This window comes from Manis pentadactyla, chromosome 3 (assembly GCF_030020395.1).
Source record: "Manis pentadactyla isolate mManPen7 chromosome 3, mManPen7.hap1, whole genome shotgun sequence".
Lineage (NCBI taxonomy): Eukaryota > Metazoa > Chordata > Mammalia > Pholidota > Manidae > Manis > Manis pentadactyla.
The window spans coordinates 127,524,452-127,551,535 of NC_080021.1; the positions used below are offsets into that span (position 1 = coordinate 127,524,452).

The 27,084-nt window shown below is 48.8% G+C and overlaps 1 protein-coding gene across 15 annotated transcripts in view; it reads right to left on the minus strand.

Moving 5' to 3' along the window:
- The window catches only part of WNK2 (WNK lysine deficient protein kinase 2), a 108,935-nt gene that overhangs the window by 41,792 nt on the left and 40,059 nt on the right, over positions 1-27,084 (minus strand). For 12 of the 15 annotated variants that reach the window (XM_057498418.1, XM_036896863.2, XM_036896849.2 and 9 more), the window contains 12 exons: positions 26,364-26,643; positions 23,521-23,723; positions 21,118-21,249; positions 20,624-20,815; positions 19,002-19,535; positions 16,777-17,070; positions 16,250-16,299; positions 15,558-15,726; positions 15,356-15,472; positions 14,840-15,010; positions 14,670-14,715; positions 14,084-14,203 (listed from right to left, as the gene is read on the minus strand). In XM_057498418.1, coding sequence (XP_057354401.1) covers positions 14,084-14,203; positions 14,670-14,715; positions 14,840-15,010; positions 15,356-15,472; positions 15,558-15,726; positions 16,250-16,299; positions 16,777-17,070; positions 19,002-19,535; positions 20,624-20,815; positions 21,118-21,249; positions 23,521-23,723; positions 26,364-26,643 — 2,308 coding nt within the window. The remainder of the gene's footprint in view (positions 1-14,083; positions 14,204-14,669; positions 14,716-14,839; positions 15,011-15,355; positions 15,473-15,557; positions 15,727-16,249; positions 16,300-16,776; positions 17,071-19,001; positions 19,536-20,623; positions 20,816-21,117; positions 21,250-23,520; positions 23,724-26,363; positions 26,644-27,084) is intronic. The other 3 variants (XM_057498411.1, XM_057498414.1, XM_057498419.1) reach the window with 3 other exon arrangements.

Sequence of the window (27,084 nt, forward strand, 5' to 3'; positions counted from 1 at the left end):
TTTCACTCTTGAGTATGACATTACCTGTGGGATTGTCAAATCTAGCCTTTATTATGTTAGAATACATTCCCTTTATATCTTATTTGTTGCAGGTCTTTTTATCATGAGATGATGAACTTTGCCAAGTGTTTTCTCTGCATCTATTGACATGATGAATATGGTTTTATCCTTCACTGCTAATGTGGTGTACCCCATTTATTGATTTGCCAGGATGAACCAACTTACATCTCAGGAATAAATCCCACATGATCATGGTGTATGATTCTTTTAATATGCTGCTGAATTGGATTTGCTAATATTTTGGTGAGAATTTTTGCATCTTTATCTATCAAGGATACTGGCCCATCATTTTCTGTTCTTGTAGTATCCTTGTCTGTCTCTGATATCAGGGTAATGCTAGCCAGGTAAAAAAAAGTTTGGAAGTATTCCCTCCTCAATTTTTTTGGAAGAGTCTGAGAAGGACTGGAATGTATTCTTCTTTAAATGTTTAACCAAAGGATTAAAGATGGTGGCATGAGAAGAGAGACAGAGGCTTCCTCCTAAAACTGGATATAATTAGAAAATTCAATTGGCGCAACTAATCCTGAGAGGGCACCAGGAAAGAGGACGGCGCAGGCTGCACACACCTGGAGAAAAGAGCAGACCTCAGTGAACGGGGTAACATACCAGAGCTGTGGCTCCGCGGGACCCGAGCCCCTCCCCCACCTCAGCTCACCAGCCGGAGGAAGAGAAATGGAGCAGTGAGGGAGTGGAAGGCTTGGAACTGCTGAATACCTAGCTCCGGAGATCTGCTCTGGGAGCACAAACCTACATTTCATGGTGCTTTCATGAGACTCACATGACTACCGGGTAGGAAAGTTAATACAGGCAGAGTTCCTGGGGAGACTGGGATTTCGGCTGCTTATGGAAAGCAGGGACCCATATCTGGCTGCTCTGGGACAAAAACTTATACCTGTGTGCCTGGCCCACTGGCTCAGGCAGTGGGCACAGGCACAGCAGCCGGGAAGCAGGGAACAGCTCTTTCCTACCCCCAGGCACCAGTACCGCTCCCCTGAGACACCTGACATTGCTTCAGGGGCTCAGCAGCTCCAGAATAGAGCTTCTGGACACTCGAGGGCGCCATATACAAACATGAAACACCAAAGGAACCTTGTACAGAGTAAAATTGTTAATACAACTCCCAAGAAAGATTTAAATGATATGGACCTCGTGACTCTTCCTGAAAGGGAGTTCAAAATAAAAATCATCAACATTCTAATGGAGGTATGGAAAGACATCCAAGAACTCAGGAATGAATTCAGGTCGGAGATCCAGTCACTGAAGAGCACGATGGAGGGTATTAAAAGCAGGTTGGATATGGTGGAGGAGACTATAAATCAAATAGAAACTAGAGTAGAGGAATACAAAGAAGCTGAGGCACAGAGAGAAAAAAGGATCTCTAAAAATGAAAGAATATTGAGAGAACTGTGTGACCAATCCAAGTGGAACAATATTCGCATTATAGGGATACCAGAAGAAGAAGAGAAAGAGATTGGGATAGAAAGTGTCTTTGAGGAGGTAGTTGCTGAAAACTTCCCCAATCTGGGGAAGGAGATAGTCTCTCAGGCCTTGGAGATCCACAGATCTCCCAACACAAGGGACCCAAGGAAGACAACACCAAGACACATAGTAATTAAAATGGGAAAGATCAAGGATAGGGACAGACTGTTAAAAGCAGCCAGAGACAGAAATAAGATCACATACAAAGGAAAGCCCATCAGGCTAACATCAGACTTCTCAGCAGAAACCTTACAAGCCAGAAGGGAGTGGCATGATGTATTTAATACCATGAAGCAGAAGGGCCCCAAACCAAGATTACTTTATCTGGCAAGATTATCATTTAAATTTGAAGGAGGAACTAAACAATTTCAAGATAAGCAAAAGCTGAGAGAGTTTACCTCCCACAAACCATCTCTGCAGTCTATTTTGGAGGGACTACTACAGATGGAAGTGTTCCTAGGGTTGGATAGCTGTCACCAGAGGTAGTAAAATCATGGTAGGGAGGGTGGAGCAGCTGATTGCAAGGCAAATGTAAAATTAAATTGACTATCCCCAAAGCCAATCAAGGGATAGAGAAAAAGTATAGAATCTGATACCCAATATATAAAGAATGAAGGAGGAAGAAAAAGGAGGAGAAATAGAAAAGAACCTTTAGATTGTGTTTGTAACAGCATACTAAGTGAGTTAAGTTAGACTCTTAGATAGTAAGGGAAGTAACCTGGAACCTTTGGTAACCATGAATCTAAAGCCTGAAATGGCAATAAGTACAAACCTATCAATAATCACCCTAAATGTAAATGGACTAAATGCACCAATCAAAAGACATAGAGTCACTGAATGGATAAAAAAAACAAGACCCATCTATATGCTGCTTACAAGAGACTCACCTCAAACCCAAAGACATGCACAGACTAAAAGTCAAGGGATGGAAAAAGATATTTCACGCAAACAACAGGGAGAAAAAAAGCAGGTGTTGCAGTACTAGTATCAGACAAAATAGACTTCAAAACAAAGAAAGTAACAAGAGATAAAGGAGGACATTATATAATGATAATGGGCTCAGTCCAACAAGAGGATATAACCATTCTAAATATATATGCACCCAACACAGGAGCACCGGCATATGTGAAACAAATACTAACAGAACTAAAGGAGGAAATAGAACACAATGCATTCATTTTAGGAGACTTCAACACACCATTCACTCTAAAGGACAGATCCACCAGACAGAAAATAAGTAAGGACACAGAGGCACTGAACAACACACTAGAACAGATGGACCTAATAGACATCTATAGAACTCTACACCCAAAAGCAACAGGATATACATTCTTCTCAAGTGCACATGGAACATTCTCCAGAATAGACCACATACTAGGCCACAAAAAGAGCCTCAGTAAATTTAAAAAGATTGAAATTCTACCAACCAACTTTTCAGACCACAAAGTATAAAACTAGAAATAAATTGTACAAAGAAAGCAAAAAGGCTCACAAACACATGGAGGCTTAACAACACGCTTCTAAATAGTCAATGGATCAACAACCAAATTAAAATGGAGATCCAGCAATATATGGAAATAAATGACAACAACAACACAAAGCCCCAACTTCTGTGGGATGCAGCGAAAGCAGTCTGAAGAGGAAAGTATATAGCAATCCAGGCATATTTAAAGAAGGAAGAACAAACCCAAATGAATAGTCTAACATCACAATTATGAAAATTGGAAAAAGAAGAACAAATGAGGCCTAAAGTCAGCAGAAGGAGGCACATAATAAAGATCAGAGAAGAAATAAATAAAATTGAGAAAATAAAACAATAGAAAAAATCAATGAAACCAGGAGCTGGTTCTTTGAGAAAATAAACAAAATAGATAAGCCTCTAGCCAAACTTATTAAGAGAAAAAGAGAATCCACACACATCAACAGAATCAGAAATGAGAAAGGAAACATTACAAAGGACCCAAAAGAAATACAAAGAATTATTAGAGACTACTATGAAAACCTATATGCTAAGAAACTGGAAAACCTAGAAGAAATGGACAACTTCCTAGAAAAATACAACCTTCCAAGACTGACCAAGGAAGAAACACAAAATCTAAACAAACCAATTACCAGCAAAGATATTGAAGCAGTAATCAAAAAACTACCCAAGAAAAAAAACCCTGGGCCAGATGGATTTACTTCGGAATTTTATCAGACATACAGAGAAGACATTATACCCATTCTCCTTAAAGTTTTCCAAAAAATAGAAGAGGAGGGAATACTCCCAAACTCATTCTATGAAGCCAACATCACCCTAATACCAAAACCAAGTAAAGACCCCACCAGAAAAGAAAATTACAGACCAATATCCCTGAGGAACATAGATGCAAAAATACTTAACAAAATATTAGCAAACCAAATTCAAAAATACATCAAAAGTATCACACACCATGACCAAGTGGAATTCATCCCAGGGATGCAAGGATGGTACAACATCCAAAAATCCGTCAACATCATCCACCACATCAACAAAAAGAAGGACAAAAACCACATGATCATCTCCATAGATGCTGAAAAAGCATTTGACAAAATTCAACATCCATTCATGATAAAAACTCTCAACAAAATGGGTATAGAGGGCAGGTACCTCAACATAATAAAGGCCATATATGATAAACCCACGGCCAACATCATACTGAACAGTGAAAAGCTGAAGGCTTTTCCTCCAAGATCGGGAACAAGACAGGCATGCCCACTCTCCCCACTGTTCTTCAGCATAGTACTGGAGGTCCTAGCCACGGCAATTAGACAAAACAAAGAAATACAAGGAAACCAAATTGGTAAAGAAGAAGTTAAACTGTCACTATTTGCAGATGACATGATATTGTACATAAAAAACCCTAAAGACTCCACTCCAAAACTACTAGAACTGCTATCGGAATACAGCAAAGTAGCAGCCACAAGAACAGAGCCACAGACCAGTGGAACAGAATAGAGACCCCAGATATTAACCCAAACATATATGGTCAATTAATATATGATAAAGGAGCCATGGACATATAATGGGGAAATGACAGTCTCTTCAACAGATGGTGCTGGCAAAACTGGACAGCTACATGTAAGAGAATGAAATTGGATCACTGTCTAACCCCATACACAAAAGTAAACTCCAAATGGATCAAAGACCTGAATGTAACTCATGAAACCATAAAACTACTAGAAAAAAACATTGGCAAAAATCTCTTGGACATAAACATGAGCAACTTCTTCATGAACATATCTCCCTGGGCAAGGGAAACAAAAGCAAAAATGAACAAGTGGGACTATATCAAGCTGAAAAGCTTCTGTACAGCAAAGGACACCATCAATAAAACAAAAAGGTACCCTACAGTATGGGAGAATATATTCATAAATGACAGATCCAATAAAGGGTTGACATCCAAAATATATAAAGAGCTCACGCACCTCAACAAAAGAAAGTGAACAATCCAATTAAAAAATGGGCAGAGGAGCTGAACAGACAGTTCTCCAAAGAAATACAGATGGCCAACAGACACATGAAAAGATGCTCCACATTGCTTGTCATCAGAGAAATGCAAATTAAAACCACAATGAGATATCACCTCACACCAGTAAGGATGGCTGCCATCCAAAAGACAAACAACAACAAATGTTGGTGAGGTTGTGGAGAAAGGGGAACCCTCCTACACTGCTGTTGTGAATGTAGTTCAACCATTGTGGAAAGCAATATGGAGGTTCCTCAAAGAGATCAAAATAGAAATACCATTTGACCCAGGAATTCCACTCCTAGGAATTTACCCTAAGAATGCAGCAGCCCAGTTTGAAAAAGACAGATGCACACCTATGTTTATCACAGCATTATTTACAATGGCTAAGAAATGGAAGCAACCTAAGTGTCCATGAATAGTTGAATGGATAAAGAAGATGTAGTACATATACACAATGGAATATTATTCAGTCATAAGAAGAAAAGAAATCCTACCATTTGCAACAACATGGATGGAGCTAGAGGGTATTATGCTCAGTGAAATAAGCCAGGCGGAGAAAGACAAGTACCAAATGATTTCACTCATATGTGGAGTATAAGAACAAAGAGAAACTGAAGGAATAAAACAGCAGCAGAATCACAGAACCCAAGAATGGACTAACGGTTACCAAAGGGAAAGGGACTGGGCAGGAGGGTTGGGAAGGGAGGGATAAGGGTGGGGAAGAATAAAGGGGGTATTATGATTAGCATGTATAATGTGGGGGGTGGGGGAAGGGGAGGGCTGTGCAACAGAGAGAAGACAAGTAGTGAGTCTACAGCATCTTACTACGCTGATGGACAGTGACTGTAATGGGGTTTGTGGGGAGGGACTTGGTGAAGGGGGGAGTCTAGTAACCATAATGTTCTTCATGTAATTGTAGATTAATGATAATAAAATGAATAAAAATTAAATAAATAAATAAATAAATGTTTAACCAGTGAAAGCCACCAGGTCCTGGACTCTTCTTTGCTGAGAGTCTTTTGATTACCAATTTAATCTCCTTGCTAGTTATAGGCCCATTCAGTATTTTATTTCTTCATGATTCAGTCTTGGTAGTCTGTATATCTCTAGAAATTTATCCGTTTCGTCTTAGGTTATCCAATATAACGGCATGTAATTTTTAAGTATAATTGACATAAAATATACTATTATTTTCAGTTGTACGTCATGATTCATTATTTTTATACATTTTGAAATAATCAACATAACTCTAGTTACCATCTGTGACCATAAAGTGTTATTACAATATTATTGACTATATTCTGTATGCTGTACATTATATCCCTGTGACTTGTAACTGTAAGTTTGTACATCTTGATCCCCTTCACCTACTTTACCTGCCCCCCTAGCCCCTCCCACATCTGATAAACAACACTTTGTTTCCTGTATCTATAGTTTTGTTTATTTGCCTTCGTTTTTAGATTCCACATGTAAGTAACATCATAAAGCTTTTGTGTATCTCTGACTTATTTTATTTAGCACAATACTCTTCAGTCCTTTTCGTGTTCTAAAAAATGGCCGTATTTCATTTTTTATGGCTGAGTTATACTCCACTGTCTGTATGTACTTTATCCTCTTTATCCATTCACCTATATCAGTGATTGCTTCCATATATCTTTGCTATTATAATAATGCTGCAATAAACATAGGAGTACATGTATCTTTTGAATTAGTGATTTTGTTTTCTTTCAGGTAAATTCACATAAGTGCAATTACTGGGTAGTATGGTATTTCTGTTTTTAATTTTTTGAGGCACCTCCATACTGTTTTGCATAGTGGCTGGACCAATTACATTCCCACCAACAGTGCATGAGGGTTCCCTTTTCACCACAGCCTCATCAACATTTGTTTCTTATCTTTTGGATAATGGCCATTCTGACTGGTGTGAGGTGATTTCTCACTGTGGTTTTGACTTGCATTTCCCTGATTAGTGATGTTGAGCATCTTTTCATATGTCTGCTGGTCATCTGTATGCCTTCTTTGTAAAAATGACTATTCAGGTCCTCTGACCATTTTTGTTGTTCTTGTCTGTGGGATTTTTTGGTGTTGAGTTATATGAGTTTACAATATATTTTGGATATTAACTCCTTAATGGATATGATTTGCAAATACATTCTTCCACTCAGTAGATTGGCTTTTCATTTTGTTGATGGTTTCCTTTGTTGTGCAGAAATTTTTTAGTTTGATGTAGTCCCACTTATTTTTGCTTTTGTCTCCCTTGCCTAGGGAGATGCATCCAGAAAAAAACTGCTAAGACTGATGTTAAACTGCTTACTGTTTCCTTCTAGGAATTTTATTGTTTCATGTCTTACATTTAAGTCTTGGTCCACTATGAATTTATTTTTGTATTTGGGATAAAATATTGGTCCAGTTTCATTCTCTCGCATGTAGCTGTCCAATTTTACCAACACAATTTATTGAAGAGACTGTAATTTCCCTATTGTGTATTCTAGGATCATATCTCATATTAATTGACCAAATGTAAGCATAGGCTTATTACTGGGCTCTATTCTCTTCACTCATCTGTGTCTATTTTAATACCAGTACCACACTGTTTTGATCACTGTAGCTTTGTAGTATAGTTTGAAAGCAGGAAGTGTGATACCTTCAGCTTTGTTCTTTCTCAAGAGTGCTTTCGCTATTAGGAGTCTTTAGGGGTTCCATACATATTTTTGGATTCTTTGTCCTATGTCTGTGAAAAATGCCATTGCTATTTTGATGGAGACTTGCACTGAATCTTTAGATTGTTCTGGGCAGGATGACCATTTTAACAATACTAATTCTTCCTATCCATGAGCATGGAGTATCTTTCCATTTATTTGTGTCTTCTTCTATTTCTTTCATCAGTGTCTTACAGTTTCCAGAGTACAGATTTTTCACTTCCTGGGTTAGATTTATTCCTAGGTATTTATTCTTTTTGATACAATTATAAAGATGCAACTATTTACTCAATTTCCCTTTCTGATTGCTCATTATTAGTATATGGAAATGCAACTGATTTTTATATGTTAATTTTGTATCCTGCAGTTTTATGGAATTTATTTATTAGTTCTATTTTTATTTATTTATTTATTTTTTGGTGAAGTCTTTAGGGTTTTCTCTCTATTGTATCATGCCATCCACAAATAATGATGATTTTACTATTTTACAATTTGGATGCCTTTAATTTCTTTTTCTTGCCTAATTGCTGTGACTAGGACTTCCAATACTATGATGAATAAAACTGGTGAGAGTGGGCATCCTTGTCTTGTTCCTGATCTTAGAGGAAAAGCTTTCAGCTTTTCGCCACTGAGTATGATGTTAGCTGTGAGTTTGTCATATATAGCCCTTATTATGTTGAGGTATGTTCCTTCTATATCCACTTTGTTGAGATTTTTATCATGAGTGGATGCTGAGTTTTTTCAAATGCTTTTTTCTGCATCTATTGAAATGATTCTTTTTATCCCCTTTTGTAAATGTGGCATATCACGTTGACTGATTTGTAGATGCTGAGACATCCTCACATCCCTGGAGTAAATCCCACTTGATCATGATGGATAACCTTTTTGATGTATTTTTGAATTCAGTTTGCTAATATTTTGTTGAGTATTTTTGCATCTTTGTTCATTAGGTATATTGGTCTGTAGTTTTCTTTTTTTGTGGTGTATTTGCCTGCTTTTGGTATTAGAGTGATGCTGGTCTCACAGAATGAGTTTGGAAGTATTCCCTCCTCTTCTATTTTTTGGAAAACTTTAAGAAGGATTGGTATTAGGTCTTCACTAAATGTTTGATAAAATTCAGCAGTGAAGCCATCTGGTTCTGGAGTTTCGTTCTTAGGTAGTTTTTTTTTATTACCAACTCATTTTCATTGCTGGTAATTGGTCTGTTCATATTTTCTGTTTCTTCCAGGGTCAGTCTTGAAAGGTTGTATTTTTCTAGAAAGTTGTCCATTTCTTCTAGGTTATTCAATTTGTTAGCATATACTTTTTCATAGTATTCACTAATAATTCTTTGTATTTGTGGTGTCTGTACTGGTTTTTTCTTTCTCATTTCTGATTTGGTTTATGTGTGTACACTCTCTTTTTCTTGATTAAGTCTGGCTAGGGGTTTATCTGTTTGTTTTCTCAAAGAACCAGCTCCTGGTTTCACTGATTCTATTGTTTTATTCTTCTCAATTTTATTTATTTCTGCTCTGATCTTTATTATGTCCCTCCTTCTATGGACTTTGGGCCTCATTTGTTCTTCTTTTTCTAGTTTCATTAATTGTGAGTTTAGACTGTTCATTTGGGGTTGTTCTTCTTTCTTGAGATGGGCCTGTATTGCTATATACTTTCCTCTTAGAACTGCCTTTGCTGCATACCACAGAAGTTGGGGTCTTGAGTTATTGTTTTTAATTGTCTCCATATACTGCCTGATCTCTGTTTTTATTTGGTCATTGATCCATTGATTATTCAGGAGCATGTTGTTAAGCCTCCATGTGTTTGTGGGCTTTTTTGTTTTCTTTGCATAATTTATTTCTAGTTTCATACCTCTGTGGTCTGAGAAGCTGGTTGGTACAATTTACTTGGATGTGGTATATGATCCTCCTAATATGTTGTTGAATTTGGTTTGCTGATAGCTTGATGAGGATTTCTGCAGCTATGTTCATCATGAATATTAGTCTATTTGTGTGTGTGTGTGTGTGTGTGTGTGTGTATGAAGCCTTTGTCTATTTTTGGTACCAGGATAATGCTGGCTTTGTAAAATAAGTTTGGAAGTGTACATTCCTCCTCAGTTTTTTGTAATAAGTTAAGAAGGACAGAACTAACTCTTCTTTAAATATTTGGTAGAATTCACCTGTGAAGTCATCTGATTCTGGATTTTTGTTTTTTGGGAGTTTTCAAATTATTGATTCAGTTTCATTACTCACAATCAGTCAATTCAGATTTTCTAATTCTCCATGATTGAGTCTTGGGAGGCTATTTATCAGTTTCTCCTAGGTTGTAATGTTTCTTTTTATTCCTGGTAATTTTATTTGCTCTGAAGTCTGTTTCGTATGATATTGTAAAGCCATTCCAGGGGTCCTTTGATTAGTGTTTGCATGGTATACCTTCTACCATGTTTTTCTTTTAATTTATCTGTATATCATTAAACTTGATGTTTCTTGTAGATACCAAAAGTTAGGTCAAGTTACTTTTTAAAAATCCATTCATACTATCTCTGTCTTTTAAGTAATGTGCTAAGATCACTTATAATACTTCAATTATTGGTATGCTTATATGTTGGTCTATGATTTGTTTCCTGGGTTTTGTATCCCCTTTTAAAAAATTCCCGTTTCTCCTTGTTTTCCTTTTTGGGGAATTATTTGAATTTTTGTTCATATTCTGTCTTAATTTATCCATTATGATTTTGACCATATTTCTTTGCACAATTTTCTTAGTGGTTGCCCTAGGAATTATAAAATACACACTAAAACTTTTCAGTCTACTTGGAATTAGTATTTTATTACTTCAAGTGGAATGCACAAGTATTATAACATACAGGTCACTTTATTGCCTCCTACCATAGTTGTGTCATCACATCTACATATATTCCAAGTCCCATCAAATGAAGTAATTTATTTCAAATGTCCGGCATGTTTTAAAGAACTCAAGAGGAGAAGAATAGTATATTATATGCACCCAGATATTTACCATTTCTATTCCTCTTCTTTCAGCCCTGATATTCCAGACTTCCTTCTGGTATCATTTGCCTCTGTGTGAAGATCTTTAACAACTATTTTAGAGCAGGTATACTGGCTATAAATTCTCTTACCTAAGAATGGCTTTATTTCAGTTTCATGCCTGAAGAATATTTTCTCTGAATACGGAGGTCTGGGTTGACAGTTATTTTTAAAATGCCACGTTGTTTCCTTCTGGCCTCCATGGTTTCTGGAGAGAAGTGGGCAATCATTGAACCACTGTTGCTCTCTAGGTAATGCACTATTTTTCTTTGACTGCTTTCACAATTTTTTTTTGTCTTTAGTTGTCAGCAATTTAAGATTTGTCTATGTATGGATTTCTTTCGGTTCATCCTATTTGGTATTTGTTTAGCTTCTTGAATCTGTAGGTTTATGTCTTTCCCCGCATTTGGCAAATTTTCTATATTATTTTTTCAAATATTTTTCCAGCAGTACACTCTCTTCTCCTGGGACTCATGCCACAAACGTTAGTCCTTTGCTATTGTCCCACAGTCCTTGAGCCTCTGTTCACTTTTTAAAATATTTTTCTCTATGTTCTGACTGGATAGTTTCAGATATTTTAGTTTTCAACTTTAAAATTTCCATTTTTCTCTTCTTTGTACCAACTTTTTTGTTTTACATTTTAACATTTTTTTCAAGAACGTTTGTGATTGCACGTTCAAGTATTTTTAAGTAGTTGCTTAAAGTCTGTCAGATTGTCAGATTATTACAACATCTAAGTTATCTTGTCAGTGTCATGTGTTGGTTGCTTTTTACCAATGCAAGTATATATTTTTATGGTTCTTCATTTGATGAACAACTTTGGATTGCATTGGTTGGATTGGATTAGAATGGGTTTTGAATAATATTATGAGATCCTAAAACCTATCATAAATGCTGATAGTTTTGCTTCAGCTGATGATTGACCTGATTAGTTTCAAGTTTCAAGTTACAACCTGCCTTCTATGAGCTGTAGCTACAACGTCAGTCTAGTTTTCAATGTCTTTGCAGTACTAATCTGATCAGAAATGTGTGTGTACCACTTAGGGGCCAGTCAGTAACCTGGATAGGAGTCTATCCATTAGCTCAGTTCTCCAAGTTTGTTATATGCTAATTAGGATCAGACCCATGCATGCACAGGTTGGGGGTGAGTTCATAAACAACCTTGTGGGGTTGCTTTCCAAAGCTTCTCCCTTTCTGTGATCTCTCTGGTACTTCCTGGTTCCCAGGGGTCCCCTTTCTGAGGCTGTGGCTCAACAGTTGTGAGAAGCAGGGCGAAGAGGCAGGACAGAAAGAGAAAAATATGTAATGAGTTTTGGTCCTGCACTCTGAGCCCCAGCCCCACCCAACAGAAAGGGAAGCTCTTCCCTCTCACAGTTCTGGCTCCTGTTCCCTGCTGCTGTCCCTCAGAAGCATCTGGAGGCTGGGGCACAAGAGAAGGGGAAAATGAAAAACAGAGAGACCTGCCCCCAACTCTCTAAGCTATAGGACTTCCTTTCCTTGCTCTTTGAGCCAAAATGAGATGGTGTCTCCTGGAGTTTCTCTGTCTACACCCAGCACTCACTTTGTCTTCACACCGCCCTTATCTCAAGCCAGGACGCACCAGAGGGAAAATGCTCAGGTTATCACCAGCTCACAGGTCCTTGGAATTCTGGTGTTTCTCCATCCTCTAGCTGCTACTTACTTCCCAAGTCCTCAAAGAGCTGTGCGGCCAACTGTATGGCTAGGTTCAGCAGAGAAGAGCCAGTTGTGTGTGCCCACTCCATCTTTCCCAGAAACAGAACTCTCTGCCTAGTTATTTTTCATTATGTGCCAAGCATTGTGTTCACAAAATTGTTTGTACAAGTACTGTGAGGGCCAGAACAGTGTTCCATTCCTGCAGGGAAGACCTATGTAGTTCTGGCTGAGCACATGACACTCCAAGATCACCTTCATGGGGCCACTGTGCTCTGAGGTGGCTCCTCTCTGCCTGGCCTGCCTATTTCCCAGAGGCTTCTCCTTCTCCAGCACAGCCCTGGAGCAGGGCCACCTGCTCGGCCTGGGGGCTCTGAGCACCTTTTCTCTACCCTGTTGAACTTTCAAAGCTTCAGTGTTCCACCTCTTAACTACCCTACAGGAATGGGAAATGCCCCCAGGGGAACAGGGCCAACATTGAACTCACCCACTTCCTGGGTCTCCATCCACCCTAGACCCTGGCCTGATAATTCTCCACTGTCTTCACATTTCACAGATACCATCAAGCCAATGATCTTTAAAACTTTTTGGTCATCCTCAGTGAATGGTTAAACCCACATTAACAGATCTGCTGTCCCTGCACATGGCTGCCTCCTTTCTCCTTTACAGATAAAGAAACTGGCTATGAAAGGTTTCCTGAGGTCAGCACATAGATGAGGAAACCAGGGTTTGACTCTAGGTGTGTCTTCTTAACCACTGCACCATACTGAAAATTAGCTTTATTTTTATGAGGGCTTTTCTCCCCCCAGTTGTCTGTGTGTGCTAAAATCAAGACATAATATATAAGCATATTCTTACTTAAAGTGGAGCCACTGCAGACAAAGCAGCTTCTCTCTGACCCCTTAGTCCAGGCTGGGCTAGGGGATTTACCAGAGGCTACCAGGTCTGTTTATGGCTCTACTGTGGGTTTTGTTATTAGGCTGACCTATTTCCCATGAAACCATCTCCAAAAGTATAACAGAGGTCACTGGAGACACAATATGAAATTAAATCTGATTTACAGGTATTTCTCATGAATATACCATAAAGTTAGCTCAAGTTATATAAGTGGCAACTTTTTTCTGCTAGCTTACAGGAAATTAAATCTTAAATCTGTTCAAGTAACTATTTTCAGATTCCTAAGGGACCACAAAACCGGGATTTAACTAACAGCTCCAAGGGCAAGTTTGCTGGCATCTGTTCACACAGGTGCAAATCACTATACAAGTGCTGGTTTTCCGTGGGGACAATTTAAAATCAGTCACAGCCCTGAAGGGACAATCCCACCCCACCCATGAAACAAGTAGAACAAGCAGGGGTGTGTCCCTGCAGGTGGGTGGGCAGAGGGAAAGGGCGGGGACTTCAGGAGCCACTTGGGGTCAGAGGCCTGTCAATGCCCACCTGTGCGGCCTGCACAGTGAAGGTGAGGGCGGGCCCAAACCCTTGACTTACCTCATTCACTGGGAACCAGTCTGCAGGCTGCTCTGAGCTGTGAGGCAACAGTGCAGGCTGAGCCAGCAAAACATGAGCACAGATAAAGCCAGGATAGGGACCAACAAGGTGATGCCAGGAGGAGGCATGCCAAGGTACCAGTGTGGGGGCTGCAGGTTCTGGCTGCTCCTACCTTGGCTGGCTTCTGGCTGCAGGGAGCTCAGAGGAAGCTGGGGGGAGGATTCGGGGGCCTCTGATGCTGGGTGCTCAGCCACTGGACAGATGATAAACCATCGCTTCCCAGTGTGCAGGACTACGGGCAGGACAGAACAGCAGATGAGCACACCAGTGAGTCCTCCCACCTCCAGCGGGGCCCCTCATTGCCTGTACCCAACCTGAGTGACAAAACCTACCATGGAAGGCTTAGGGGACATGCAGCTTCTCAGGAGACCTCCCTGGCAGCCACTGCCTCACCCAGGTACCCCCGGCACAGCTTGGTACCGGGATGCCCATGGTGCTGTTAGTGAAGGGGTAATGCCGCCCGCGGCACCAGCAGGTGGTGGGATCCACACCACGCTCAGTCCCCACCAGGGCCAGATGTGGCTCCCCAGATGGGGGATGCTCACCACACACTCCAACAACACCCCTGTGTGACAGCCAGACCCCCCACAATATGCTCAGTGGGGCTCTTATCAAATGCCTCCCAGAAGACAGGGCGGGCAATGACGGAGCCGCACCCCTAGGCTTGTCAGGTTCAGGGGGCCGGGAAGCAGACGCACCATTCTGCTGGTACACAGGGGCGTGTGCTCGTGACTGGCGACTCTCCTGCAGGTGGAGACTGGAATCAGCAGACTGCAGGGATGAGAGCGACTCATGCTCTCAAACACAGAGACGCCTCCCTCCTGGCCACCTCACCCAGCACCACAGACCCACTGGGGCTGGGACACACCTCCCTGGCACCCAGGCTACAGGTGCTAAGGGGCGGTGGGCTCGTCCCCGGGTCTGAGCCATGGTCCATGTCTGTGTCTTCGCTGAGCATGTCCTCCGCCTTATCCATGATGTCCTTCATCTGCTCGATGAAGGTCTCGCGCTCGGCCTGCAGGATGAAGTCGTGCTCCACCTGCAACAGCACACAGCCCCGCTGCGCCACCCCCAGTGCTGACCCCTCAGGGCCCCACTGGCTGAGTGGCCCGGGTTCTGCTGGGCACTAAGCCAGGAAGAGGTGACGAGGCCAGGGACCGGACCCCGCCTAGGGGCTGCATGGCTCAGCAGAAGATACGGTTGGACCAGCCCCTCTCAGGCGCAGAGCAGGCAGCCACCTGCAGAGGCCGAGGGCAGGCAAGGCTGACAACCAGCTGCCCCCTGGCAGGGCTGGCAGGCACATGCTCAAGCGACCTGGAGGAGAGGGACTTGTGTCTGGCACGTGCCGCTGACTGCGCAGACTGGACAGGACACCCAGCCTCACCATGTAGGTGGCGATCTCGTCGGGTGCATCCCCATCCAGGTCGAACTTGAAGGTGACCATCTTGTGGTTGTGGGTTTCCAGCTGGCACTCCACCATCTTGTCACCCGTGTTGCACACCTGCAGGACCCTCAAGGGTGAGACCAGGCCAGAGACCGCGCCCAGTGAGCCCTGTGCCCACAGGCCTGCCCGCCCAGCTACTCACGTTCAGGATGGTGAGCCGGGGCCGGCTGGCCCTCTCCTGGCGAGAGCGCGCACGCGTGGACCTACGGTGGTGCTTCCGGGCGGCCTTGCCTTCCAGCCTTCCCCCACCAAACACGCCATCACAGCTGTCGCTCATCTCCCTTCCAGAGGCGATGTCAGCACCTCCATAACTGCAGAAGAACCAAGAACGTCCCAGTGCCCACGAGAGCAACTTGCGAGCCAGCCTCATGCAGGGAGCTTGGCTTTTCAGTAGACAGCCAGAAGCGCCAGCATCTGTGTGTGCTCAGCCAGAGAACTGGGGATTCTGAAACCAGCCATGACAGGCAGAGACCCCGCGCCCACCAGCAGGGCCGCAGCCCCTCCTGCTGCTGTCCTGGGCGGCACTGACCCACTCGAGGCACCCAGAGACAAGGTGTGGGCTGGACTCTCTGCCTTCCCTGCAGCCTCCCGAGCCAGCCAACCCTCTGCCCACAGCCTCTCCCTCCTGGAACATCCTCAGCACCAGAGCCTGGTGCCAGGGCCAAGGACCCAGAACACAGCCAAGAGCACCACAAGACCAAATTTCAACAGTGCCAACAGCCCTGCAAGGAGCCCTGACGCTCTACCAGGTCAAGCTGAAGACAGTGGCCTTGCAGGAATGGGGCATGAGGGCCAGCCCACACCACCCACCCAACCAGGAGGCTGGGCTGTTACCTCTCACCGCTCTGCAGGAGGCCAGGCTGCTTGTCCTGCAAGGCCTGCTCCTGGAATGAAACCACAAAAAGGAGGACAGCTTACATCCACTGTCCCTGGCTGGCCATCCCGCCTGCTGACCCCTACCTCTGGCCCAGCTTCTGCCCACTCCCCTCCGGCAGCAAGCCCACCACACAGGGCAGTGCCTGGGGATTTTATCCTGTCAAATGCTTGGAGCCAAGCAATTCCTAAAAGCTGGGCCATCCCCTCCCCAATCACGCTGACCTCTCTGGCCGTCCCTGTGAGGGAGCACACAGCCCAGGAAGGCTTGTTGGAGGCCTTCCATCACCTCCGAGGTAACACGTCTAAATCCAAGGGACAATGACACTCTCCCCCAAGGAGCTAAAGGGAGGTGTGGCCCCCAATCCCAGGACAGCGGAGCAGGTAAGAACAGTGCCCGGGCTGTTCTGGAAGGTGGGGCGCTGCCACGATGCGGGGTTGGGGCCAGGACGGCATGCTGGGCCCTGGTTTGTGGGGTGGGCACACACCTCCAGAACGGGCCCCGCCGCCAGCTGGACGGGAGAGCGGGGGCCTGTGATTCCAGGTCCCCGGGGCAGCGGCAGGGCAGCAGGAGGCGGGAGAGCAGCAGTCGGGACAGGCAGGCTCTGAGCGGCCGCCAGCACCACGGAGGCCAGGGAGCCGGGCAGCCGAGGCAGCACATCAGGGGCGGCGGGAGGCAGCACTTCTGGCAGGGGTGGGGAGAGGACAGCAGTGGGCGCAGGCACTGCAGGCATCTGGGTGGTGACGTCCATGACAAACGGAGGCGGGTGGCCAAGCAGGATCTGGGGGCACAGGAGACAGGGACACAAATCGGGGGGGTGGCTTTCGCTAAGGGTACCTGGGGTTCAGGCATGGGGGCACACAAGACGTAGGTGATGCCGACGTCCATGCCCACGCCCCACTGGCAGGTCCTGGCCTTGGGCTCGTCAAGTTAGATTTAACAGAAACAACAAGAATAGGCACTCAAATCTAAAACCATTTATGAACCCTTAGCCAAGCACCTGAGAAGCTGCGGGGTGGCGAACACTTACACCATGTGGGCCTTCCCATGCGGAGACCCTGACCGCCACACTGCCCCCTTCCCAGCCCCTTCAGGCCTGAGCCTGCACCCGTCCCCGCCACACATGGACGGCCCTGACCCAGGCCTTCTTTGGGTGGCTCTGGGCCTACCATCCCTTCTAACAGCTCTAGGGGTGGAGGGAGGGCCTGGCCTGAAGGGGCAGGAGCCCCCAGCTGCCCCTGCTCGGGGTTGAGGCCCAGAATGGCAAGGACCTGAGGCCGGCCTGCTGGCATGAAGCCTGTCAGCGCCCGCGTGGGGTCAGACACTGAGGCTGCAGCTGTGAGCCTTTCTCTCCCGGAAGGAAGCCTGCTGCTGCATTCAGCGGGGTCTCTGCCCTCAGCACAAGAAGGCCTGTGGGGCAGCCAGCCCAGCCCACCAACAAAGCCCAGGCCCCCTCCAGCCAGGTAGTGGGGCGGCCACCAGGCCTGGCCGGAGACCTCTGCGAGCGCAGCACCTCCCAGGGCCCACGGTGTGCAGGCCAGCACTGGCAGCAAGGTGCTGGGCCAGCCCTGACCACAGACAGGCCCCCTTGGGTTTCCCCAAGCAGCCCTGCCCTGTGAGTCATGCTACGGAGTGATACGCAAGCAGGCGCCCGCTCACACAGCACACTGGGCTGCTGACCTCCTCGCACACCAACAGCATCCTGCCGGGCGACAAAAACCTCCCCTCCCTTCTCCATGTACAAACCCTTCTGGAAGCCAGACTAAGAAACAAGGTCTAGGAGAACTAACACGCTCAGGACATGGGTCCTTACTGCAGACTGGAGTGGGTGCACAAGCCAGGGGGCCAGGCACTGCTAGAGGCTCGGGATGGGGCTTCACAGCAGATCAAATGGGGGCCGCCAGCCTGCCTTACAGGGGGGCAGTCCAAGCTCCCAGGGCAAGGGGCACACCCAAGGATCGCAGCCGCCAAGGCTGGCAGGGCAAGGCCAGGAGGGCGCCCCCATGCTGGCTCCTTTCCTCACTCAGGATAGGACGGCAGCCCTGCAGTTCTGAAACACACGTGGGCTGCACAGGTGTGTGGAGCCGCGAGAGGCCCACCCACCCAGTGACACGGCCTGTGTCCCATCACCGTCAGTGTGGAAGGCTGCCTCAGCACCCCACCTGACTCTGGGACACCGTCCTTGCCCACCATGACCACCTCGGAACCCACAGCCCCTGTGCCTGACACAGCCCGGTCCACTTCCCCTCAGGACCCTGTGTGACTCATTTCCTGGCTGCCGAGAGTGGGGTTACCACAGCCTTGCTCTGACAGGTGACAAGACGGGCAGTGTGAGCCTCCCAGGCGCCCAGAGAGGGGCTGATGCAGGCACCCCTTCAAGGAGGCTGCCAGACCCTGCCCAGTAAGGCAGCCGCCTCAATACCTGCTCGGTCCGACACTCACATCCCAGGAGCTGCTGGCCCTTGGAAAGGGCCACTAGCAGGACCTTCAGCCACCCATTCCTGTGCCTCCTGGCCTGCGCTGGGCAGCAGGACACAGCGTATGCCCCCAGGTTGAGGATCCACAGTGAGGGACAGCACTACTGTGCACCTGTCCCCACGTGACCCCAGGCCAAGGAGCTGAGCAGGAGCATAGGCCTGGGAGCCCTCACCCTGGGTGCTCAAAGGGTTCCCAGTAGCTGGAGGATGGGTGCCAACCAGTAGGCTGGATTACCTGGCTCCCTGCCGCAGCAGCCTGCTCTGAGAGGCAGGTGACACTTGGCTGGTGCAGCTGTGGCAGCGTGGGGGGCACCGGCTGTGGAGGGGTGGCCCGCACGCTCTGCACCACATGGAGGGGAGAAGGTGGCACATCGCCGGGCACCACCTGTGGGAAGGTCACTGGGTACACAGGCTGGGCTGGGATCTGGGCCACAGCAGGGTGAACAGACAGGGCAGCCACGCCCTGTGGGGCCACAGCCAACAGAGGGATGGCAGTGGCTGCCACATTTGGCACAATGGTCCGGCACGGCATGGCCAAAGGCGCCCCAGCAGGATGGGGCAGCTTGACCGCCTGCAGTGACATGGCTGGCGACGTCGGCAAGGAGGCGGCATTGAGTGGGAGGCTGGGCAGGAGGACAGTGGGGGGGAAGTACTGAGGCGGGGCAGGCATGGTGGGCCCGCTGGCGGCCAGCTGGTCGGGAGGCGCTGCCGGGATACTGTTGACGGTGGCCAGTGGTGCGATGGGGGGTACGCCAGGGAGTGGGGGCACCTGGAAGAAACAGAGTGCTTCAGCCCCCCAGGGTGTGGCTGCCCGAGAGCTAACCCCAGGTTCTGTCCCAGCACACAGCTGCGCAAGAGCCACTGGGCAGAACCAGGCATACGACTCACACAGAAGGCAGGCAGGACGCCTGGTGGGGCGTGGGGTACGCAGCCCTGGGAGCACCCCCAGGGCACCATGGCAGGAGGGCCCTTGCTGGCTGCTCCATGACCACCATGAAGCGCCACTGACATGAGCTTGGCAGGCTCGGCGTGCTCCCACTGAAGGCCAGTCTGTCAGAGCCACCACTGGCCCAACCACTGGAAATCACTTTGCCCGGTTCCCCCAGTCTGTGCAAATTCACTGAGACCAGACCCTTCAGCAGGGTGGCGTCCTGCTGCTGGGCTGGGGGAGCGCAGTGTCTCCCCCGGCAGAGCCCCGGAACCTCCCGTGTCTGGTCTTCCGCCCTCAGCACACCAGGACCTGACCTTGTAGATTTAGCACTTGTAACATTCACAAACTTCAAAAGAGGCCTTTCTTTAATACAAAGCTTTTCTGGTGAGGGCACATGAGCAGCCCACAGCACATCTGTGAGTGATGCAAGGGCAGCAATGACATGTGAGTCAACCTCCTATGCGTCGGAAAGACACCGAATGCCATTAGCACCGATGAGCAGGACGGCAATTTAACCAGATGGTGAAAGGGACCCAATGGGCATGACAAGGACAAGGCTGGCTGACAGGCGGTAGCTGCCAGAATCTGCCGTGGGTGCCCCTAACATGCAGGGACACCCGGCCTGCAGCATGAGACAGCACTTCCCAGCCAGCCCTGAGGACACTGATGGACCCAGGAGCTGAAAGCCGTCCCACATGACCACCGATGGAGTTGGTCAACTGATGGTGCCCAGCCACGTGCTGCCCAGCATCACCGGTCATGCAGTGCTCCTCAGACCCCAAGGAACACCAGCACGTGGATGTACCAGGGACAGGCACTGAGGGAAGTGGGCACAGGCCACCCAGCCACCCCATCAGTAGGAGTATTCCCACCCCACACCCAAGACTGGCAGCCAGGCTGGGCAGAGGGCAGCGGAGGAGAGGTACCTGAGCAGAGACTTGGGCAAGTGGCTGCAGGGGTGCCGGTGGCTTCTGGAGGGGCTTCAGCTGGGCAGGGGCCACCACCTGGGAAGTTGGAGCCAGGTACGGAGGCAGGTGGGGGGGCACCGGCTGGAGCGGGCCCATGGGCAGCGGGGCCAGGACCGGAGGCAGGGGTCCCGGCTGGGTCAGAAGAGGAGGCTGCAGGGAGGAATGCACTTAGACCAGCGCCTGCAGAGATGCCCCCATGCTCTGACAGGACAGAAGCCAACTCACACAATGCCTTGAGCCGGAACTCACAGATGAATGAACTCCACAGCTACAAGACCCACCAAGACCCAGGGAACCAGTCCGAGGAAAAATGCAGGGGCCCAAGCCTGCCAGGGGGCTCACAGACCCAGGCCCCGGCCTCAGGCCAGCTGAGCTGAAGCCTGCAGACAGGGCCAGGCAGCTTGCCAGGGAGACCAAGGCTGATGGTGGCCAGAGGGCCAACCTGCACTCACCTGGTGGCAAGGGGGTGCAGGGGCACTGGGCGGTGGCAATACAGGGGCGAAGCTCAAGGCCAGCTCAGGGAAATGCGGCTGGGGGTGCGGAGGGTGAGAGGGGATGGGGCCGGAGCCCATGGACAGGACAGGCTGCAGAGGACAGAAGGCCATGCTCAGCCGCTGCCCTAAGGACCCCACCCAGGCTGCCACTTGGCAGGCACAGGGACCCTCCTTCACTCCCAGCGCCTGCCGTCCTGCTAGAGCACTTTCCTGCAAAGGATTCGGCACAAGAAGGATATGCTGGCTCCTAAACCCAGAAGAGCCTCAAATCCTAAGCAGGGAGTATTTGGACATCAGCACTGTGACTATTACACAGCTGTGAGATGAGATCAGCATGAGATTGTTGGAGAACCGTGGAGAAACACTTGTCACAACATTTAGTGAGGGGACATGTGCTTCTTAACTACTGGACTATATAAAATGCATATGTGCAGATTCGTTCACAGGTGGAAGACAGAAACATGGGGACAAACTGCAGGACAGAGCTGGAGTGGTGAGGACTCCAGTGACTTGGCCCCCAGGAGAGAAGCGGCCACATGCATGCGCCCTGACATACACTGCTGAACGGACCCGGTTGGGGAGTCAGAAATCTGAGGACTGGCTGTTGGATGCTATTAAGGAACAGCAGCTGACTCAGCTTTTAGGTGTAATAACTGTTGGGTTTTGTTTTCAAGAGCCCTGATCCTACAGATACAGACTATGATGTTTATGGCCAATCATCTTTCTAGGATTTACTTTAAAATACTGGGGATGTGAGAAGATGTGCTACAGGGGGACAGGTTTCACCAGAGTGGGCCTCTGAGCTGACGTGCAGTTCTGCACGTCAACAGAGGAAATTCTCTGGATTTCTGGATGAAATGGGTGACAGTGATTTCCAACACCATCACTGGTCTTGTCTTTCACAGTAAATGCTTTATGCAGAGCTGCTTGGCTGGCACAGAACTGCTCTTCTCTACCTGGAACCATGGAACAGAATGAGCTACCGGGCACCTGTTCCCGGAGCCCCAGCCCCTGGCCCAGCGGGAGGGGCTCTGTCAGCCTGGAGGCCACCACCCTCCTGTGCTGTCTCTTCCCCTTCACGGGTCCCAGGGAGGCAGGAGGGCAGCATACCTCCCCAGCAGCCCATGGCACACCCGGGGCCCCCAGGGCCCACCCTTTCCTCCAAGTTCTGCGTAACATGGGCAACAGCTCTAGCCGGCCCTGCCCAGGGTGTGTCCAGGCCGAGCCTTTGCCTCCCCCACCACCCACCCCGTGCTCGGGCATCTCAGACAGCACTGCAGGGCCCGGGCAACAATGCATGGCATGGCGAGGGCAAACCTAGCCCTGCCTAGGAAGAAAGGGAGCCGGCGGAATGTTCCAGCTGTCCCTGCTTGGAGCCCCAGAGCCGAGAGCTCTGAAGCTGCACCTGCTTTTCCTAAATGAGCTCTTCAGCCTTTAACCCACATTTCCCTTCATCTCGAGAAATGAGCAAAACTGCAAATGCAGACTGCATGAGTCCTGGGCTCCAGTCGGCTGAGCCACAGGCTTGACCTGCTTTCCTGAAGGGCGTTGAGTCCCCCAAGTGGCAGAAGGGGTGGGATGAGAGAAGGCTGCCCAAGGCTGTGCGCCCAGGAGGCACCCAGGGCACTGGGAGTTTGAGGGATAGCAGGCGGGCAGCTCCCTGGGGTGGGGGTGCCTTGACTGACCCACATCCAGGCCTGAGGCCTATTTCCCTGGGACCCCCTCCATTGCCTGGATCAAGGCCAGCTGCTCTGCGGCCAGCCACTCGTGACTTTAAAGCAAGGGACTGTTTTGCTTTCTTTGGCATTAAATCATAATTCAAACCAAAAAACAAAGATCAAATGCAACTCCTCACCCAGCAATTTCCACACCACCTACCTCTTTCCCTCTCACAAGTTTTCCCACTGGCATAAGCACCAGTCCCTTCAACCCTGCTTCTCAGCCATCGCTCTTGCCTCTAACTAACAGCTGCATAAAACCCAGTGGGGAAATGCCAGGAGACACTCCACCGTCCCTCAGCGAAGCTGCACACTGAGCCATAAGCCAAGGTCTAATTTCTACAGATGAGGCCCTTCTGTGACCTTTGCAACAGTCCGGGGTAACTGCAAGCCCAGCCGGGCCACAGAGTGGGACCCTGCCAGCACTACTGCAGCTGTGCAAACACAGGGCTGTCTTCTGTTTTCCCATCTGGTGGGCCTTCCAGGGTCTGACCCAAGCTGCTCCAGCCTGCAGCCCCACAGTGACCTGCGAGGATGGAGCCCCATGAGCGGCTTCTGCACAGCCAGGAACTGACCACAGGCCAGTCACAGACTCCAGGCAGTGGAGACAGGGGCTCTGGCCCAAGGGGATGGGCTGACTCACCGTGGTGGGCTGCTGGTAGGACCCCACCGAGGGCAGGCTGCACGGCAAGACGGACCCATCCCCCAGGCTCACAGGGGGGCTGCATATGCACTGGGCCGCAGATGGCGTGGCATCTGCCAGGGAGCCCAGCACCACGCTCTGCTGGCTGCTCTGTGAGTCCGAGTACACGGTGGAGCCCTGGCCGCTGTCGAATGTGCTGTCCGCTGCAGAGGACAAAGGCGTGGCTCAGAGTAGCCCAGGGGCCACCCCAGTGGCAGACCACTCACATCTCAGGGAAGCAAGCATGAGCTCAGATTGAAGTGCTAAGGTAGCCCATGTTTTCTTCCACAAAACAGAGACCTGGTCACGCTTCCAGATCATGTGAAGTGACACACGCATGTTGTGTCAGACAAGCAACTACAGGACGTGTGGAGCACTGCCCAGCAGCCTCCCCCATATTGCCTGCAGTCTGAGGGTGCTCACCCCAGGCTGCCGTGCGTCCCAGTTGGGCCCCATGCACAGCCCTCTTTGGGCAGCACAGCCATGTCCACCCAGCTGGCCTCAGAGCTGGCCTGGGAGGTGGGCATTCACTTGGCTCTTCAGAGCACAAGGGGCCTCGGGAGGCTGGTGGAACATCCAAATCAGGAGAAGTGATGTTGCCTTTTGGGCAGGCATTTCATGGGAGGATCCTCAGGACTCTGACCACCTTCACTCACCATGACCAAGAGCGCAAGGGGAAGACGTGATGCAAATACGGTCCCTCGCATCATGGGCCTGGCCCTAAGCTGGCCGTGATGGGGGCCCCGGAGGCTCTGTGGCCCAGGATAGCTCGGCCAACCTGGAAGGAGCTGCCTGTACATGGGGCACAGACAGGACCTCACTCGCAGGCGCAGGGCACCAAGGCGCACCTGGAAGGTGCATCACTGTGTGGCCATGCCAGAGAAAAGCAAAAAGCAAAGCCCTGTTTGAAATGGCATTTTCCATTTAATGCTTCCAGAGTCTGAAAGCTACACATACAATTTCCCACCTACAACCACCTAGCTATCTCTGTGGGGGCCACTTTTCATAGTGCCTGTCTGTTGTAATTTAAACAAATACAGTAAAGGGGGAGGGCTGCTAGCTTTGCATCAAAATAATTTGTCCTGGGGCTGATCAGAACTTTTTTTAACCTCAGAAGACATAAGGATGCTGGGGTCTCATTGTACAAAGCCAGCTGGACAAATGGGTCTGATTTGTAATGAGGTGGCATGTAGTCATTTCCACTTATAAAGAGAAAAAGTCAGAGATGGAGAAAAAAGACAGAGACAGAGATGGAGAGGGAGAAACAGAGACAGATAGGCAGGAGAGAGACTGGGAATGTGCACAGACCTGACAAATTTCACACGAAGCACCTCTAACCATGTATGTGACATTTTGAGTTTTTAAAGTGAATGTGTTCACTATTTGTATAATTAAAAGTTATGTTTAAGGTTACTAACAGATTATACTCTGGAAGGGCTGGGCACTGGCCCAAGCCCTCTGCTGAGCTTGATCCGACTACAGCTGGAGCTTCAGAAAATGTACTGGATGGAGGGTCATAAAGTGGTCGCAGGCTGCACCTGCCCACACACAGAGTATGTTTGCCCATCTTGGTGCCTGAGACAAGGGCCCCTTCTCTAGTGACACATGTGCCGCCTGGCATCCCCATCGATCCACCTTTATGAAGCCCAGCACGGTCCAGGCACCCTTGAGCACCATGGCCTAGGAGACCACCAGCCACGGGCTCTGACCACAGCCAGGCACAGAAGCATGCGTGCCAGCTGCTGGATTGTGGAACAGAGGGAGACATGGATGTTTGCATGGACGTGTGCCACACACATATGCATATCTATATGCCTGGTGCCCTTGCACATGTGCATGATCACGTGTTGACTCTCAAAGTCACATTTAAAGAGGTAACATCAGTGACCTCTGGGGAGGAAAATTAACTGATTTTGCTGTACACCCTCTGGGCTTTTTGAATTGTAAATTAAACAAACAGGTAAAAATGTGTTTGAGAAGTGTGGCCACAGTGTGAAGCACACAGATTTGTTCTAGTTGGACAGGACGGAACTGTGTACAGAGGGCATGTCTGAGCCTCAGGAGTCAGTCCTCATGACGACTCCAACCACAGTGAGCATGTTCTAAATCTGAGGTTGTTTCTCTTCAAAGTGCAACAAAAAGAGGTTTCTTAATTCCTTCCCAGAAACTGTTCAACCAACAACCAAGATCTTTAACTGTAAGAATGTCCGATGTGGAGAGCTTTCTCCTGCAGAAAGTGTGCACTCCTTAAGTAATTTTTTGGTTCATCGTAAAAGGGAGCTGTGATGGAGTGATTTCATTCTCCAAAGCAAACCTGAGTGGGCCAGGGGGAAGTAAATGCTAACAGCCAGCTGATGGTTTGAATTCAAACAGCCTCCCCGGAAGAATGCTTAGCTTGATTTTTCATGATAAATGGAGGATGTGCCTATTAAATAAACTAAACAGGCTATTTCAGTCTTTCCACACCAACACCCAAAATAGCAGGCTCAGCAGGTGAGCGGGCTCTGCAATTCTACTCTGCCTTTACTCACAGGACAGAGAGCTGCATTTTCTGGATGCAGAGGACAGACGTGCGGAAATACCAGGCTCTCATCCAGGTGCAAAGTGATTCCCAGCGAGTCCTGGGTGGCACCCCCAGGAAGCACACTGAGGGCCTCAGAGGGCTGGCACTAGAGGGAGGTAATCTGGGGACGGATGATCTTGGTAGCTGAGGTCACAGCACTGAGTCCCCTCCCTGGAAGGCCATGCCTGCCTAGGGCCCACACAATGAGGGCAGAGAAGGGGGCGTGGAGGGCGGCACTCACAGGCCAGGGAGGTGGCACTGGCTGGCAGTGCAGGGGGCAGGTGCTGGTCAGCCTCGGGCTCCTCAGGCTCCGGTGGCCTGACCTGGGGGTGGTAGGTCACCTGCGCCTGCAGGGGCACGGCTGGGCCCCTGGCCTTGTCAGGGCTGCTGGGGTCCTGCTGTTCCTGGGGTTGCAGCGCCGGCCAGATCCTCTCCCGCCGCCACTGGATCAAGGCCACACGGTCACGGATGGACTTGGCTACAATTTTCATGTCACTCTCGTGGAAGAATCCCGACTCAATCTGCAAAGGGAGCCGCCTCCTGGTTACTGGGGCCAGGGCCCCCCGCCATCTGCACCACTGCCTCCTGTCTGTGGGGTCTGCACCCCAGGTCCCCTCCTCTGCCCCTCCATCTCACTGGATGGCACGCTGCATCAGAGCAAGGACATCCTCGGGGAGTGACGGGGGTGTGCAGGCCGGCATGGGTGCCAGGCTTCCCGCAGCGGACGTGGGACATTCTGAGCGTCCACACACACGCACACAGTAACCCCCCGGCTGCTGGAGGGGGGCGCCCACAAGGGACGCATGAGAGGGCCACCCACGTGGCCCCCACCTCTCCTGGCGCCTGTCGGTCTGTCTCTCCCTCTCTTTTCCTTTCTACCTCCCCTTTCCTCTCTGCCTGTCTCTCTCCCTCTTCTCTGTATGTTTCTGTCTCTTCCTGTCTCTGTCTCTCTCTTTCTGTCT